A 16,562-nucleotide genomic window follows, 5' to 3' on the forward strand; every position below is an offset into this window, starting at 1 on the left:
ATTGGAGAAAATTAGTAGCTCTCAAATGATTTTTCAAGCTATTAATGTAAATTGGCAAGTCTGTATATGACTCAGAATTTGTATCATTAAATTGTCCCCAAGCCCTAATGAAGAACACGGGCTGAAGAAGCAGAGGGATTATTAGAGTATTAAGAAAATCATGCAGTTCTGTAGCTTGGTGGAGGTTTATTTCATGGCAGGCCTTCAAGGAACTAAGGTTCTTCTTTGCAGGCAGTACTGAACTGTTAGCTGCGGGCTTTAGTGTCCATATACCTATTGTATCTATATACCTTGAATCCATATATGAATATATATCATTTTTTTCATACTGATAAAGAAAAGAGAGAAATAGAGGTATATAATCTCTACATTTTACCTATTTGAAGAGGATTCATGAGTGTTAGCAACATATCCTTTGACTAAATAGTTACCATAAACCCAGATGAACTTAACCATTTTGTATTATTTTATGGGCCTCCAGGAACTGTTTAAGACTGTACTGGATGACAGAGATTACCAGGAAAGAGAAGAAAACTGGCACCTATGCAATGGTTTGCAAACAAATGCTCATATCTGCTTAGTTTTACTCAAAAAAAGAAAAAAACCCCAAAAACTAACAAACAAAAAAACCCAAAAACAAACAAACAAAAAAAAAACAACAACAAAAGAAAAAAACAACAGATATTGACACGAAGAATGAGACAAGAGTGAGACAAGCTTCAACTATTCATCAAACAACTCACACACATTATAAAATCTGTGTGCCATGGTCCTGTGCTAAAATACTGTTTTATTCAGTAAGATCATGATCATTTGGGGACCTTCAAGTTCAAGACCTGTGTGAGGGTCTTTTCTGTTCTTAAGAATAATGCTCAACTTCAACAAGAACAGAAAGTTCCTAATCTAAATCTTTGTTCAGCAACAGACAATTAAGCTTCCTGTTTTCCCCATTTTCCACCAGTCTAAACCAGTGACATCTATGCCTCACCTAACAGTTCTACTTGCAGGCACTGCTTCCCTCATCCCAGCTGCCAGGAATCTCTACAGGAGAGGAAATAGCTCCAGCAGGTTGTTCTGTCTCAAAGGGGAGAATGTTATGCAGGGAAGGAAAAGAACAGAAGCAGTGGGCACAAACTGAGTATCATTTTTTCACTATGAGGGGACCAAGCACTGGCACAGGTCACCCAGAGAGGCTCTGGAGTGTCCATCTTTGGAAACACTCAAAAACCAGGACATGTTCCTGGGCAGCCAGCTGTGGGTGGTCTTGTTCAAGGAGAAGAGGGGACAAGATGAGCCCCAAAGGTGTCTTCCATCCTCAGCCCTTCTGTGACTCAGTGAAAAATCCTCCAACAATCCAAGCAATAAACTAATTATAATCAATGAAATATGAGGGTGACAAATAAATGCAATCTGCAAACTAAATTCAAAGTACACATCTTGATAGAACCATCAATATGACAATTTTGGGAACTTTGCTCAGTGCATTATGCTCGGAGCATTATTTTCAGCCAGTCTATAAATACACTCTTCATGAGAGGATTATATTTGAGCAGGAAAGGCTCTCTGTATAAAAGGGTGAATTAAGGATAAATTAAGGTACCCATGTTAATTTTTTGAAGTCTTTTTTTATTACTCTTAGTTTACATCAAAATCCAGGATTTTAACATAGTGGAGAAAAGAATTTTTTTTTTAAATTAAAATCTCATAAATAATTGAAATATGACATCATATTTACATTCACTCTAACAGCAACCATGAAATTTGTGAAGAAAAGGGTATAAGATAAATGGCTAAAAAAATTTCATTTTAAGGTGCCTAAGGAATATCACTTTGCCACACAGACAAGAGAAAGTGGACTACTCTGAAAAAAGATTGGGCATATTCAAATCAAGAGTTCCTATATCCACCTTATGAGAGAGATTCAGTAAAAACACCTTTTAGATACATCCACAACCAAATGAAATGCTGTGGATTTCTGATGAAAGCACCACATGCTTTCAGAGCAGAAATTTTCCTCCATGCTTCCAAGTACAGTATATATCCACTTGCCTGGGCTATCATTTCCTTTTATAAGGAAGCTAGTAAGGATGACACAGAGATTAGATGTAAGTATCTGTGCATGTAGAAATGGTGGATGTAGAGTGGCACATCCCTAGGGGGAAAGCAAGCTACTCTACTCTGACCTGCTGTAAAATGTCCCAGGAAGAATCAGCCAATTGTTCAGGTGACAACACTGGCATCCATCACACATGGCAGATGCTGAGGCCCACAGAGCCCCAAAGATTCAGGATGAGAAAAGTAGGCAGAAACAAGATAAGAATTACTGGATTTAGGGACCCTAAACTAGTCCGAAAAAAGGTATTCACTTGTTTAAGACAACAGACTATAAAGTAACTTGTAACAAATATTGTTTTTTAAAATGTAGCGACACAGAAGCCTCCACTGAAAATAGCACCACCCCTTCAGCTGTCCCACTAATTCCCTAGTAATATAAATAGTGTTTGCCACTCTATACTTACACCGTGGCAATAATGACAAAGCCTATGGATAAATGATGCTGCCTGGGCTGTGATGAACTTGCCAAGTTCATTCATGAGGAATCACCCAGGACTCCAAGAGCAGCACTATGTACATGACACCTGCTGCCTCCTCACTGCAAGGCCCCTCTCTTGGGAAGTGTGAGTCCAAGCCACTTCTGAGCCTAGATACTGAATGTAAAGAACACAGGTATTTTATTTCAATAGCTTGAAATATCACAGTTTTTTCCTCGGGAGCAGCCAAGTAATAACAGGGCCTGAAACACAGCCAGTCAGAAATCAAGATGTTCTATGCTTGGGAAATAACATTTTTACACCAAGGGAGCCTGCAATAGAAATGGAGCTGATGGAGAATAATGGGATGAGAAAAGATTGGTCATGCACAAGAAAACACCACCTTGATGCTGGGCATAGGTGAGGGCTCAAAGGCTTAGTCACGGAAGAGTCTCAGATTTTAATCTGGGCAATCATCCAAAACTGCATTTGGGGTTTGCCTTCTGAAACACTGTAAAGGAAAAGCAGTCCTGAAAGCATCCATTTATTTTGCATGGCTGAGGGCTGGAAGGAGTACAATATTGCCCTAAAACCAAAAATAAGATGCTTCTATTTATTTGATTGTGGCTCAGTCATCCCCACACTCATAAATATACATAGGCAACATTTGCACTGCCTGGTTCTCACAGTCACCACTGCGTCATCCCAGCAGGGGAGAAATATGGTGTGTAGGTCTGCTGAGCCCTTACCCATCCGATTGGCATGTTGAGTTCCTGCAGCCTTCTACAGCTAATATGTTCTCTGAATAAGTATAATTGACTGAAAAAAACACTTCTTGCTTCAATCAGAATATTTCCATCTGGACTATTTATCCTTTCATAGCAGTAAATTCAAAGAATTGGCTAAGAAGTATACTGTAAATATTTTCAGTCTCTTTTCAGTCTTTGTTGAAATAGTTGGTTTTTTCATTCTTCTTAATGTATTACTTTTGTTTACATCTCTCAAAATCCACATAATCCTCCAGAAGGTATTTCTTCCCTTTTTTCCCCCTCCAGTGAAAAAATAATGAGCCTGCCCCTTTATTAAATTTGCCATGACCAACTGTTGCTAAATGACTCCTCTTGATACACACCAGCTAAAAATCTGCCTCTCTAAATATATTAATATAAAAGCAGAAAGCTCAGTTGGTGGAACTAAAACCTTTTGTCATAATGGAGTAGCAAATACTCTGCAAAATGTGCTCCATTCCAAAGGTTAGATTATCCTTACCGCCCAAGGGGGGAGCAATCCCTGGTAAAGCAAATCCTAGGGCATCCTGACAGAGACAAGCTGATCACTTCTCTGAGAATCACCTAAATCCCCCCTTTGCTTTTGTAGTAACACAGAACATGGATGCTCACAGAGCTCTTATAGTTCCTTTTGGGAGCTATGAGGCTGGAAATATGCTGCTCTAAGGATTGCTTCCACTTGCTAAGTCTGGATAAGAGCTCAAGCAGTCACAACAGTCTCTCCTGTACATAGACCTAGGAAGTGGTGACCATAACAGGGACAAACTTAAGCAACAATATTTCTTGGCTAATGTGTTGCCAATGCGCTTAGAGCAGGATGTCGAGGAAAGGAAAGCGGAGGGCTTTTAAATAACAAAATCAGCTTGGGGGAGGGCTGATTTATCTAATCCTTGCTCTCTCTATCTGGGTCACTTTAAATAATCTGATGATTAAAAGGTTGTTCCTCCTTTCCTGAGGGCCCCTATACAAAGCAGTGGTCAAAACCTGTGCTAATGGGGAACACGTTCCATTGTAAACTCAGTGGCAGGAATTTTAACACTGAAGGGAATCCCCTCTTTCTCAGGTGGCTCCAGAGTGTGATAGTTCCCTTACCATTCCCAAACAGGAGCAGATTGTATTTCCCCATTTTGCCTTCTACTTTTCAGCTTTGTACCTCAATCACTTGGCATTTGTTAAAGCGCCTCATCCTGGGAGGTGCGAGTCTCTCCAGGAGGCTTTTCTTGGCCTAGTCTGGAATGGAAGAATGTCAGGATGGACACATTCCCTAAGGAAGCCATGGTCAGGACAGCTCAGCATCACTGCTGCAGGGGCAGTCTACAGGTATGTTCAGTTAGGAGGATTGCTGCAGTCAGGCTGTCAGCACATTTGGAAGCCTGATTTCCAGTGACTGGACATCTCTGATGCCTGTACATTAGTCACATGGTCCAGGATGACTTATAGAGAAATCATCAGGAACACAGAGTAATTTATCAAAGGAAAAGGTTGGACTAACTAAATCTGGTGATATTTCTTCCACCCGGAAAAAATTCAAGAACTCATGTAAAAATTCCTAGTATGTCAAAAAGGTACATCTCATTGAGAGGAAGAGCACAAAAAAAAAAAGTTATTTTCAAATGCACAAGCAAAAACTACGACTAGGTTTGGGGTGAAGAGATGATGCAGCTGTGGAAGAAGGGTAATGCTGGGCTCAGTGAAGGTGTGTGATGGGGGCATGGGTGTGAGTGGATGTGACAGAAGTGAGTGGCCAATTTCACTTCCATGGGTCTGCCTGATGGAACATTCCAAGGCTCCTTGAAGACTTTGCGTGATTTCCCACCAAAATTCATAAATATCTGGAGGATCACCCACCCAGGTGAATACATAGTTCAGCACATATGGCTTCATCAATCCATGGGATGGACCCTGTTCTGTTCCACAAGGAAATACAAAGCTCAAAGGAACAGCCTGGAACATCCCAGTGGATCTGTTACCCACGGTTCATTCTTGATCATACCATCTCTGTATTACCAACAATCAGCCTGAGCAGATCTACACAGGACCAAAATAATGGTCAAATCTAGGAGAGAAATTGCAGAAATCGAGTTTTCACCTGATGGTACCTGTCTAGATCTGCTCAATGAACCATGCCTGGAGTCAACCAAGCAAAGGGCTTATAGATACTCATTATATAAATATATTTACTACTTAATTTTTCTAGCAAAAGGCACTTTAACTGAGCCAAAAAAATCCACACTTGTCTAGTTCTAGGTGGAAGTACATCAGCAAAGAGCAGCATCTTGTAGATCTTTGGCCATTCTGGGTGTGCCCTTGTCCCTGCCTTTGCCTGAAACATGCTCCAGGAAGATGTGAGCTCTCAAATGGCACACACGCAACTGGAAGTGGAGTCACTCAATTAGTAATCACTGTGCAATTAGGCTTTGTATCAAAATAGAAATTACTTCTCTAAAAATAGCAGTGATGACATGTTAGCTTAAAAGGAACAGAGTTTTTAAAAGAGAAAGATGAACAACATAATGTCTCTGAAGGCCAACATAAAACTGAAGGGCAAAGCAAAGTAATTTAATAGAAACTCAAAATCTATAAGATCAGAGCCTAGAATGCTTAACAGCCTCAGATAGCACAGATGGGGTTTGTAAACCCAGTGGTTTCAGTGGGTTTAATAGCATTTCCTGAGATAATTCTGTTATTTTGCTGTTGCAAGGAACTGGAAAATTAATGTGGTGTTTCAGATGTCATTGCTTGTAAGTTTTGATGAAGGCCAGTGTTTCTGTGCTATTTAATTGAGAAAATTAAAGGAAAAACAACAAAATGAACAAGCTCAATTTACAACTACTCCTTTATCTAGCAGTTCACTGTCAGAGAAGAAATTTTATCACTATGGGAAATTGTCATCACTGAAAATGAGAGAGACTTTGACAGATACTGAATTCTTTAAGGAGAAAGTGATGCTGCAACCAGAGTAACTCTGCTGGCACTAAATCACTACCAGCATATACCAAAGGGCATTTCACAGGGGCCTAGAAAATACAAAGTGTGAAATAACCAAGATATCACAAGGAGAAGATGCAGTATACCCTCAACAGCAACAACTGCAGTTAAAGATTTAATGGTTACAACATTGCACCTCTTTATAAAAATGGAATTGAGGGAAAACATAAAAATTAGAAGTTGAGCATTTCAGTTATAATTTCTCACTTTCATATTCCATTTTACCTTTAATTTGTATTTTTGTTCATTTTTCACTTTCCTGATTAAGCCCTTTCCCAATCTATTTTTTCTTCTCCATTTTTTCATCAGTGACATGTTTTTAGACAAGAAAACCTGAATTTTTGAGAACTCAAGCACATTCTATTCAGTCATTCTTTTTCCTTTTTTCCTAACTTCATATTTTTCTTTTTTGACCAGCTGTAGTTAGGTATGCTTCAACCTTGCTTTATCTGTTATCAGAAAACACGTCTATTCTTTACTCATTTTGGAGTTTCTTGTTTTTTTCTCTGTAACATTTCTATGACACGTGATTCTTGGTACAGCAAAGCAACCTTGAGCAGAAATGCAGCATTCATCAGCTTCATTCCATTCATGGAGCATAAAAAAGTTACTTTATAATTAAGGGACACCTTCCGCTGGAATGTCTCCTTTGGCAGTGGCAGCAAGAGCCTCTGAACATCTTCTGGAAAAGCACAGCAGGCCAGAAAGACACAACCCAAAGGCCCCAAAGCTGGATGACACCACATTAAGGACTTCTGCTCCCAGTCAAGTCAACAGGACATGTTTAATTAAGACAATGAGGTACAAGGGCAGGGCATCTGTATCCCAGCAGTTTCAATCCATCCTGCCTGGAGGAAACCAGCCAGCAGTAATGGGGAAAATTTCCTCCATCAGATTAACTCAATTAAGTCAAGTAGCAAATGCCTGATAACAGCTCTGAGTTCATTACACAAAGCATCCAGTGCTAACAATAAATGACTTCAAAACTAGAATACTACAAAAAGTAATACCTGTGAACACATTTTCCAATTCTAACTGGATTTTCTTTTTTTAATTCAGAAAGTTTTTAATTTTTCAGCATAAGAACAAGCTTTTTAGGAAGACTTTTTGAAGAGTAGTGTTTCATGAAAATACTATTTTTAACAATTAGTTCTCTTACCATACTCAAAACGCTAAAGACTTTTTTATCTTCTAATACACATTAAAAGATTGATAAATATATCAAGAAATCGTCCAGCTTGTTCATTATGAAAGGGATTTGCTACATTTTTGAACAAAGGAAGTACATTTCTTATCTTTTATGGGAATAGAGCATGGGGAGCAACTGACCATCAGCTGTCCTGCGAGAGCTGTTCCATTATTTTGGAGCAAAAAAGCATAATAAAGAATGTATTTTTAAAATTCTGTAGTCAGGCAACTTAAAGTTTTTTTCTGTTTCTTCCTCTTGTCCTAAAATGTGCTAATGGAACAGACAAACATTTATTCTGTTAAGCTGTTTATTCATCTCCTGCTCTGTACTTACCTTACCCTGTCCATGGTGAATTTTTAACACCAAAACACAGGGAACCCTCCAGGTCCCAGTTTCCCAGGTCTGGGCAAGCAAGATGTGGAGCTAATGCTAGCTATTTTTTTTTGCTTTTTTGAGGACGTCATCAGCCAAGTGCTTCAGAAAGATGTGGGGTTTTTATACCATCTGTTCAGCCCCTTATAGCTACAGACACTTGCTATAACTAAGGCAGCATTTACAACCATTAATCAAATTCTTTATTTGATAAATGGTTCTTAATCCTAATCAAAGGCAATCACAGGTAAGGGACACCACCCTGTCCTCTGGTGCGTTTTGGAAGACCAGACAAGTTTCATGTCAGTGGAAATAAGAGCAGTTTTTACAGTTGGTTTTCCTGCCAGGACAAGGTGATTTTCCCTTGTTCAAATGTACATCACAAACTTTTGATTGAAATTCTTTCTGATCACATATGGAAGGAGTTTAGAAGCCTGGAGGAAGTTATCTGCAAACTTTCAGCCAAATAATAACCACAAAAAGCAAGCCCTTGAGAAATTATCTTCTTTGTTACTGCTCACCAAATTCCACTCAAATACAATATTTATACACTTTGGAATCTTTTAGTAATTCCTAGCCTTCTTCCAGAGATTGTTTCAGCAAATTTTCTATAAACAACAATGAGCATATAATGACTTCAATTCAGTATTTATTTTTATTCAACTTATGATAGAATGCCTCAAGTTGCTTGATTTGTCAGGCTTGGATGTTTAGAAGCAGTGTCTAGTATCTCAGATCTTATAAGAGCTCACCAAACAACTTTTAGAAGTGAGAAGGGAAAAGAGCATCATACCTGAGATTGTGCATTGATGTTGGCTCCCTCCTTCACCAGAACTTTGACAACTTCAGCTTGTCCTGCTAAGGATGCAATGTGCAGGGCTGTATTCCCTTTCTGTTAGAAAGAGGGGGAAAATGCAAGTTATTATTACCCCTTTTCAGGAATCAGCAGTTTTGTTTTTTTTTTTTAAATAGCATTCATGTGCATGTGCCTGGCTGTGGAAAGGCTAAAGGGAAAACAATTTATCCCACAGGAGTCTCTTCCATTGTGCCCATGGGTGAAAAGACTCTGGATATTATAAAGTCAATTACTGATTTTCACAGATTTGAAAAACTCAAGTACTTGGAGCTATACTAATTCTCCTTAAAATAAGGAGAACTTGTCAGCGGAAATAATTAAAATCTGGTATTGCTAAAAACTTCTAATGCTTCCCCCATATGATACTAGAAATAATATTTTCCTCTTCATTTACTACCAATAAGCTTCAGCAAGGCAACTCCCAGGCCATAACAGAAATAATAGTTTAAATATCAGTGTGGTATTTACATTAGTCTCTTATTTTGTACTTTTTTGGGGGTTGTTTGTATTTCTCATATATATTGGATAAACTTAGAGACATGCATCAATTACCTTAGTGGCAGAATCCACAGCTGAGCCTCTTTCCAACAATTCCTGTACCAGTCCCACGTGGCCTTCTTTGGCTGCCAGGTGCAGAGCATTGAGCCCATTCTGTAAGCACAAGGGCCAGATCCATTACAAATATCAGATACACATTCCTACCTCACCCTGGGATGAGGAGAAGATTAAGAGCTGGAATACTATTACATCTCTGAGCTGACTGTCTGCATAAGTCAGATACTTTGGACGTGGCTATTTAAGCTGAGGCACTGTGGGACAAACTTCTCCGATAACATTTTTCTCATAGTAACAAATATATCAAATCAAACTGAGTTTTGTGAATATCCAGAAAAGATTCCTTGTATTCTAACTTCCCATTACCACAGACTACTACCTTTGCCATCTCCATGGAGCCCAGTATTTCAAAACTTGAGTGTTTTTCTACCTCACTTTGCTGTAACCTTATCCAGCCCTGCCGAGGTTTTATGAATACTGAGAAATCACAGAACTTAGCCAAATTTACACAGGATGTGTCTACTCAATCAGGGTTATTCCATGCTGAAGTAACCACCCTGAACCCTGGTCTCTGCTCAGGGAGAACTGGTATCAAAGCACAAACAGGCCAAAATGGCTTGTTAGTCACTTTGACTTGCAAACTGGTCCTTGATCTGTCACTTCTGCTAGTGTCTGATGAGCAAGTCTTCACTAAACTTGGAGATTTTGCAATCTCAGTCAAAAAGGAAAAGAAAATTATTAAATAAATGTGAGGATTATTGAATAGGTAATCTAAGAAAGTCAGCATCAAAATCCTCTCCACATTCAACAGGAACAGGGTACTTTATATCATACAAATTCCTGCCATGGAAAGTTGATCTCCCTCTTCCTAGTATCCCCCTTCCACCCAAGGAAAAAAATTTAATTACAGTCTGTTGTAGCTGAATTGCCAATCTGTTTTTCACAATCCTAAGGTATTTTTCATGCTACATCAGGCAGGTGACAGCAATAAATACTGCCATTCCCTCCAGCATTCTCCTGGTTTCCATATTGCAGGCATCAGGAGCAATATTCAGGTGGCTTGAGTAACCAGCAGCAAATTCAGCACTGGGGAATTTTTATCACTTTGGTTCTCTCTGAAAAGTTCAGAGTAATTTCAGTTGTGAAATAAACAGGCAACTTTCTGGCTTTTATTTGTCCATTCACAGAGGCAGCTGGAGCCTGTAATTTCCAGTGGGATTTTAAAGCACTTAGCACTTCACAGGAGGTATTTGATGGGAGTGGGTCCAATGGCCTCAGACACAGAAATGCAAAAACATTTCAGCACTAACTCCTTTTGATTCCACATCCATGTAAGCAGCACAGGCATATTTTGTGGTCAAATTCAGAAGTGGAACTGTGAGAGAAACAAAGGTATTAAAGGAAGGCCATGGTCACAGGCTGCCAAAAGCAGAGAAACACCCTTTTGCAGCCTGGTAGATAGGAAATGTTAATGAGAAATGTGGTTTCAAACCCCATTATGTGGGAAAGGCTAGAGCAACCAGAACATCCTTGTTCCAGAGGAAACACTCTTACTACAGAGCTGCAGAACCCAGGAGTAGCAGTAATACCATGCCCTGGTCAAGCCAAAAATATGTGGTGAGGTTGACCATAATTAGCAGGATAAGGAATACTGCCCATGTCAAGGAGTAATTTTCAGGCCAAACATGTTTCAGAAAATTCCAATCTTTCTAGTTTTTCATTTCAGCTGAGTATCAACTAACCCTAATTACTACCTACAGTGGCTGCAAGATCTGATCTAGTGTTTTGTGGGGAAACACACCATATTCTCCTCACTGTTTGAGAACAAAGACCTGTTCTCGTCTCTGATCTCACAGATTCCATCATCAACACTTGCCATGGGAATCTGAAGGGCAGCTTGTCCTCACAGTGTACACAGCTGATGTATTTCTGGGACATGTAATTAACCTTCTTCATTCTTTCGGAACAAACAGCAGAGAAACTGCAAAATTCATGGATCATAAATGTCTCTGAATGCAAAAGGATGAGGATAAGCCTCTGTTTTAGTTTACCATGTGCCAAAATATGGAGAGAGCAGTGCTTAATCTCTGAAAGTATTTGTACTTCTATCTCTGAGCCACATATCTGTTGATGTCACATTAAGCACCTGAAAAGTTGATATTGCTGCATCAACTGAGTTTCTTCACAACACAGGACTTTTTAATGCATTAAGACATGAGTAAAAAGAATAATTGAGGTCCAGTAAAAAGCTTACAGGAACAAACTCTAGCTTAAAAATAGGACTATAGACATTCAAATTCCACAATTCCTTAAATAAAGCAAGCTGGGGTAAGCAGTAGCAAACCCTGCACTTTAAATGCTGAGGGCCAGCACAACTGAAGCCTTAAAGCAACTTTTGTTCTCTTTCTCCCTAATCAGAACCAACGCTGCAATTATTTGCCAGCCCACGTGGCTGATCCCTGCTACTTCTGATGATGGAATCTCAGATTTAATCAATGCAACTCCTCCGTTCCTGTCAACTGGATTTTTGTAGTTCAGAACAACAAAGGTTTCTGACACGTCCCTTTTTCTCTCCCCTGCCCACCAAAAAGTTGGGGAGGGTGAAATTAGCTGTCTGCTAAGCAAAACTGTGCCGCATAAGGACAAAGCCTGCATATGCCATAACTGCCATTCTTTCCTTGGAGACTACTTGGCAATACTAACTCCCATAAAATAACATAATACTAAGCCTTCCAAGCTGGTTCTTGTTTGCAAGTGTTTCCCTGCAGTGCCCAAGTCCCTCAATTCTCTTTCTCCTCTACCAGCAAGGCAGAGATGTCAATGCTTTCTGTCCCATGGAGTGTTACAAACGTGCATGTACCACTGACTGTGCACAGCACTTCCTGTAGTGCCACCCTAGGTATTTCACTGCACTGGAAAACTCCAGGGATTTCTTGGACATCCTAAAAATCACCAGTCTATTTTAAGCTAGTCCAAAGTCAATCACTTATTCCCATAAGACAGGCACTGACTGTCTGGAAATCACCCAAAAAATTCCCTGCTACGTTGGCCTTTGTATTCAGTTGTCTCATGGAGAAATCCTCAAGCAATGGAAGCTCTTTCATCACTGCCTGGTTCAGCATCAATCCTGCTGTGCCATTTATTCCTCTGGGACACCACCCAGATCCAATAGCTTCTCCCTTTCCCACCTAACCCTATTGTGCCAAAGCAAACTGACACCATGGAAAAGCTATATCTTGGCAGAGCATCAGATCAACCCGTAGTTCAAAGGACATTTTAAATCAGCCAAATCAGTGCTCTGTGGGCTTTTACACCTTCCCTGTAAGCTCAGCTCTAAGAGACAGGTATAAACAACAACTTGGCAGTCCTAGAAAGCTCAACTCACCTTCTGCTGGTGAGAATTAGTGAGGATGATAAAGAACTTAAAATGTAGAAATGGGTCAAAGAAAGTGTTTGAAGGAAATAAGGAAAAGGTTCTATGATAACAGCTCAAAAGCAAAGCATAACTTCAAAACACAATGAAAATTAAAAAGCTTTTGTGGCTAACACTGTATGGCGCTGACTCCTTATGCCAGCAGAGGCAGAAAATAGAAGTACCACAGTCTTTGTTAAACTCAAATACTTTTCTCTCTTTAATAGATGGCTCTGCAAAGTCTCCCCTCTGAATAAATCTTTCAAGGAAATAAAATGTGCATGTGGCAACCTCTTTTCAAGAGAGATTTGGGAAAGGGTACATTAGAGAGCTGGGCATGGCTTTCTGAAGTCCAAAAGTTTGTGGAAGTTTTTCCTAAAAATATCAGAAAGAAATTAAGTGGACAGCAGGGAAAAAAAAAAAAAAAAAAGAAAAACATTACCAGGTTATGAAAATTCTTCCTTTATGTTGCTTTATAGTCTAGGAAGTCAATAAACTGAATTAACCTATAGAGTGACATCAAATGTGGTACTGCTGACCTCATTATGCTACAGTGCTCTTTCAGACTATAGTTGGCACTGCTGGGAAAGGCAGAGTCTTTCCATAGGGAGGGACGGAGGGAGCAATTAACAGCTGTGCTTTGTCTCACTGTCACCGAAGGAACAGAGACCAAATGAATTAAAAGGAACCAAGAAAACGACAGCAAAAGCCAAAGTGACAGGAATTCAAAAAGCCTTGGTGCTGGAGGCCCCCAGAACTACCTCATACTTGAACCCCGATCTATTCAAGGCATTAGACTTCACAGAGGAACACAGAAGACTCTTTCAAAGCAAACACCAATGCCCATCACACATTTCCTTCCAAGACATCACCCTGAAAACTGACAGGTCTCCCAAGACAAGATGGAGAAATATTACTTTATCTTGTCTTTGGATCCCCAATTCAGTTTCAAAAATCAGCAGGCAGTTGCTGAGCTCTCAGAACAGGCAGAGTTCAGGGTCTAACTCCTGCCGGAACCTCAGGCCACACAAATGCACAGTGTAACGTTTGTTTTGCTAAGCAACATGTTGAACATGATGCAGGAGCAAGTTGTTTTCTCTTGCTACACTGATTAGAAACAGTAACCCATCCTAAAAAACTACATTTGTAGCATAGGAAAACAGCTTTAAATGAAACAGATATGGCCAATGGCTATTGGTTATCCATCCTATAAAATACCAGGAATTAGATTTTTTTAAGGGATTCCTCATAAAACTGGGAAATTTTGTCCCCTGACACTTCTAACTCTCTCCAGAAATTAACAGAGTTGATTGAATTGAATTCAGATTAAAGTAAGCATTTCCATAATAAATGAACTTGTTATGATGGTAGCATTCAACAAAGCATGTTTAAGTAATGTCTAATTGTTAACTATATAATTGTTTTATTAACTACTTTGTGTTCAGTATATGCAGAAACATTAAGCTCCATCATATTTTGGCAACAGCTACACTGGGAAAATACTTTGATTGTCTACAAAGATATGCCTTTCTGAAAACTCAGCATTTGAGAAAAAACATTGAAACTGAAGAAAGCATTTCCTGGTCTTCTCTCCATTCAGGAAAGCTTATATTTAACATTATGTACGGTTTTCTCATATGAGATCTGATCTAAAAATAGCATTTCACTGAGGAAAAATACCCTGCACATACAAAGCTCCATTTTTAAAAGAGCACTGAGATACCTCACTGTTAAAAATAAAATACACCCCTGCATTTTACACAGACTGTGTTTGCTTCTCCCCTTAGACAGCTGGAACACAATGACGTGGGCACTCCTGTCAAACCCTGAGGAGGAGACAAAGGAGGAGGAATAACTTGAAGGCTGCCAGGGCTTATTCAAGCAGAGAGCCCTGACCTCTGGCAAGGGGAGTCTGCTTCCACTCCCAATAAAATTTACAATGCACCAGTGATGCTTCACCAGTGGAAGCACTGAGGGTCTTAGTTAGGAAAATATCTGTAAGCAATTTTACATGGCACCAGAATTGGGGTCTGCCAGGAGCTGAAGTGCTTGGTTTTGCTCAGTGGATGGTGAAAGTTTTGATCTCACCCACATGGTACAAGTGGAACTTTGTCACCAGCTGCAGGTGGGAAGTACTTTCCATAGAAGATAAATCTGCAGCAACTTTTGCCATATTCCTCCCATAACTAGCAGGAGAACATGAACACTGGGGAAAAGCCTTGTAATGTTCCTAAGTAATTATCATATTAACTATGCTCTGTCCTGGGGGTGAATCTCTTTGTTAATATTGGTGCTTGTAATAAAGATGAAAACTTGCTGGATCTATTTGAAGATAAGAACTTGGATCTAGCTTTACTCTCTCTTAACTGAGCAACTTGAAGTTTGCCAGGTCACGTCCCATATAACTCAGGAAGTTTTTCCTTGACAGTAAGTCTTTCAAAGGAAACTTTCTCCCAGACAGTAAGACAAGAACACTTCTGTATGTTTTCAATGAGCAGAACATGAAAAGCCCCAGCTCTTATCCTCCTCATCATTAAATTCCTTGGCACAGCTAACAGATCTGTTCTCACTCCTGTAACCCAGCTTCCATTTGGCACATACCTTCTTTAATCATTTACAGCTTTCTTTCAGCAGGGAAGGTGATAGGACCAAATATTTCAGATTATTTCATTTCTGATTCTCCCAGTTACTTTCCCCCCTGCTCCCCAAAAGAAATAATGGTCACAATTCTGGGGTTTTACTTCCAAATGGCATAGCCACTGTCTAGTTGGTGGTCACTCTGATCAAATCTGGCAAAGAATTAGGGGAAAGCTGGGCACCGTAAAACCTGAGCTGTCAAATTCCCCACCAAAGAAACCACAGTGGTTTCACTAGAAAGCCAAGACACTTCCCAGAACTGATGCAGACATTTACTTGCATATTTAAGTCACAGTTAGAGTCTTATTAAACTTGATGGTTCTAGTCACTTAAACACTGGAAATGTAGGTCCCTAAGCTATGAAGCCAAAGTAATTGGATTTATATGACAGACCTACAAAAGAGCCAAGCCAAAACATTGTGTCACATTACAGTCACATCAATGGTGAAACTTTAACAGTGTACTTTTACAGCAGTTATAACTTTCTTGAAAGGGGAAACAGTATGATAAGTGCAACATTTAAGTACATTTTATGTTATCTTGTAGTTATTATTGATCAGTAGTAAAAACACATTTAGTTTTGCAAAACAAAGTGAAAGCCCATGGTTATCCCTTTAGCCATCTGAGAGTAATCAGAGCTGCATTGCCAGTGCAGGTGAGTGCCAAGATTTTAATCTACTTGGACATTAATTATCTGAGTAGCTATAACTACATCCACTCAAGTGCTTACCTACCCCCTGAGATCTCATAAAAATAACAGGGGAAGCATCAGACTCCCACACTTGAGCTCTCAGGGGATCAGGCGCTTCATGTGGGATGGCCAAGGAAAATCCATGGCTCAGCACGTCACATTCAGTAGGATCAAGAGATAAATCACATCTCTACAGTGCCCAGGTTTCTGGCAATTCACTCTTGCAAGCTTGTGTCCATCAAATATCTTACCTGATTACAGGTGTTAATGTCTATTCCACTTTTCAGGTATTCCACTACTTTGTCTAAATTGCCAGCTCTGGCAGCGCGGAGAAAGCTTGCATTGCTGTCAGACTGTAAAAAGAGAAGAAAAAATATTCTCCAGTTAGCCCCTGCTTAAACCAGAGCAGAACTTCATCAGCGGTGAAAGGTTTCCATATTTCATGCTGCTAGAGAATAAAGCTGTGAAACAACTGAGTTTGAATTCTATCTGCATTAATTAGCATATTGAAATTAGGCAATAATGGCACAAAAGAACTGCAGA

General features: G+C 39.6%; 1 protein-coding gene across 3 annotated transcripts in view; it reads right to left on the reverse strand.

The window, feature by feature from the left end:
* Window positions 1-16,562, reverse strand: part of ANK2 (ankyrin 2) — a 184,044-nt gene that overhangs the window by 99,710 nt on the left and 67,772 nt on the right. For all 3 annotated transcript variants that reach the window (XM_077783070.1, XM_077783069.1, XM_077783071.1), the window contains exons 2-4: window positions 16,271-16,372; window positions 9,277-9,375; window positions 8,662-8,760 (exon numbers count right to left, since the gene is read on the reverse strand). In XM_077783070.1, the coding sequence (XP_077639196.1) occupies window positions 8,662-8,760; window positions 9,277-9,375; window positions 16,271-16,372 (300 nt within the window). The remainder of the gene's footprint in view (window positions 1-8,661; window positions 8,761-9,276; window positions 9,376-16,270; window positions 16,373-16,562) is intronic.

This window comes from Lonchura striata, chromosome 4 (assembly GCF_046129695.1).
Source record: "Lonchura striata isolate bLonStr1 chromosome 4, bLonStr1.mat, whole genome shotgun sequence".
Lineage (NCBI taxonomy): Eukaryota > Metazoa > Chordata > Aves > Passeriformes > Estrildidae > Lonchura > Lonchura striata.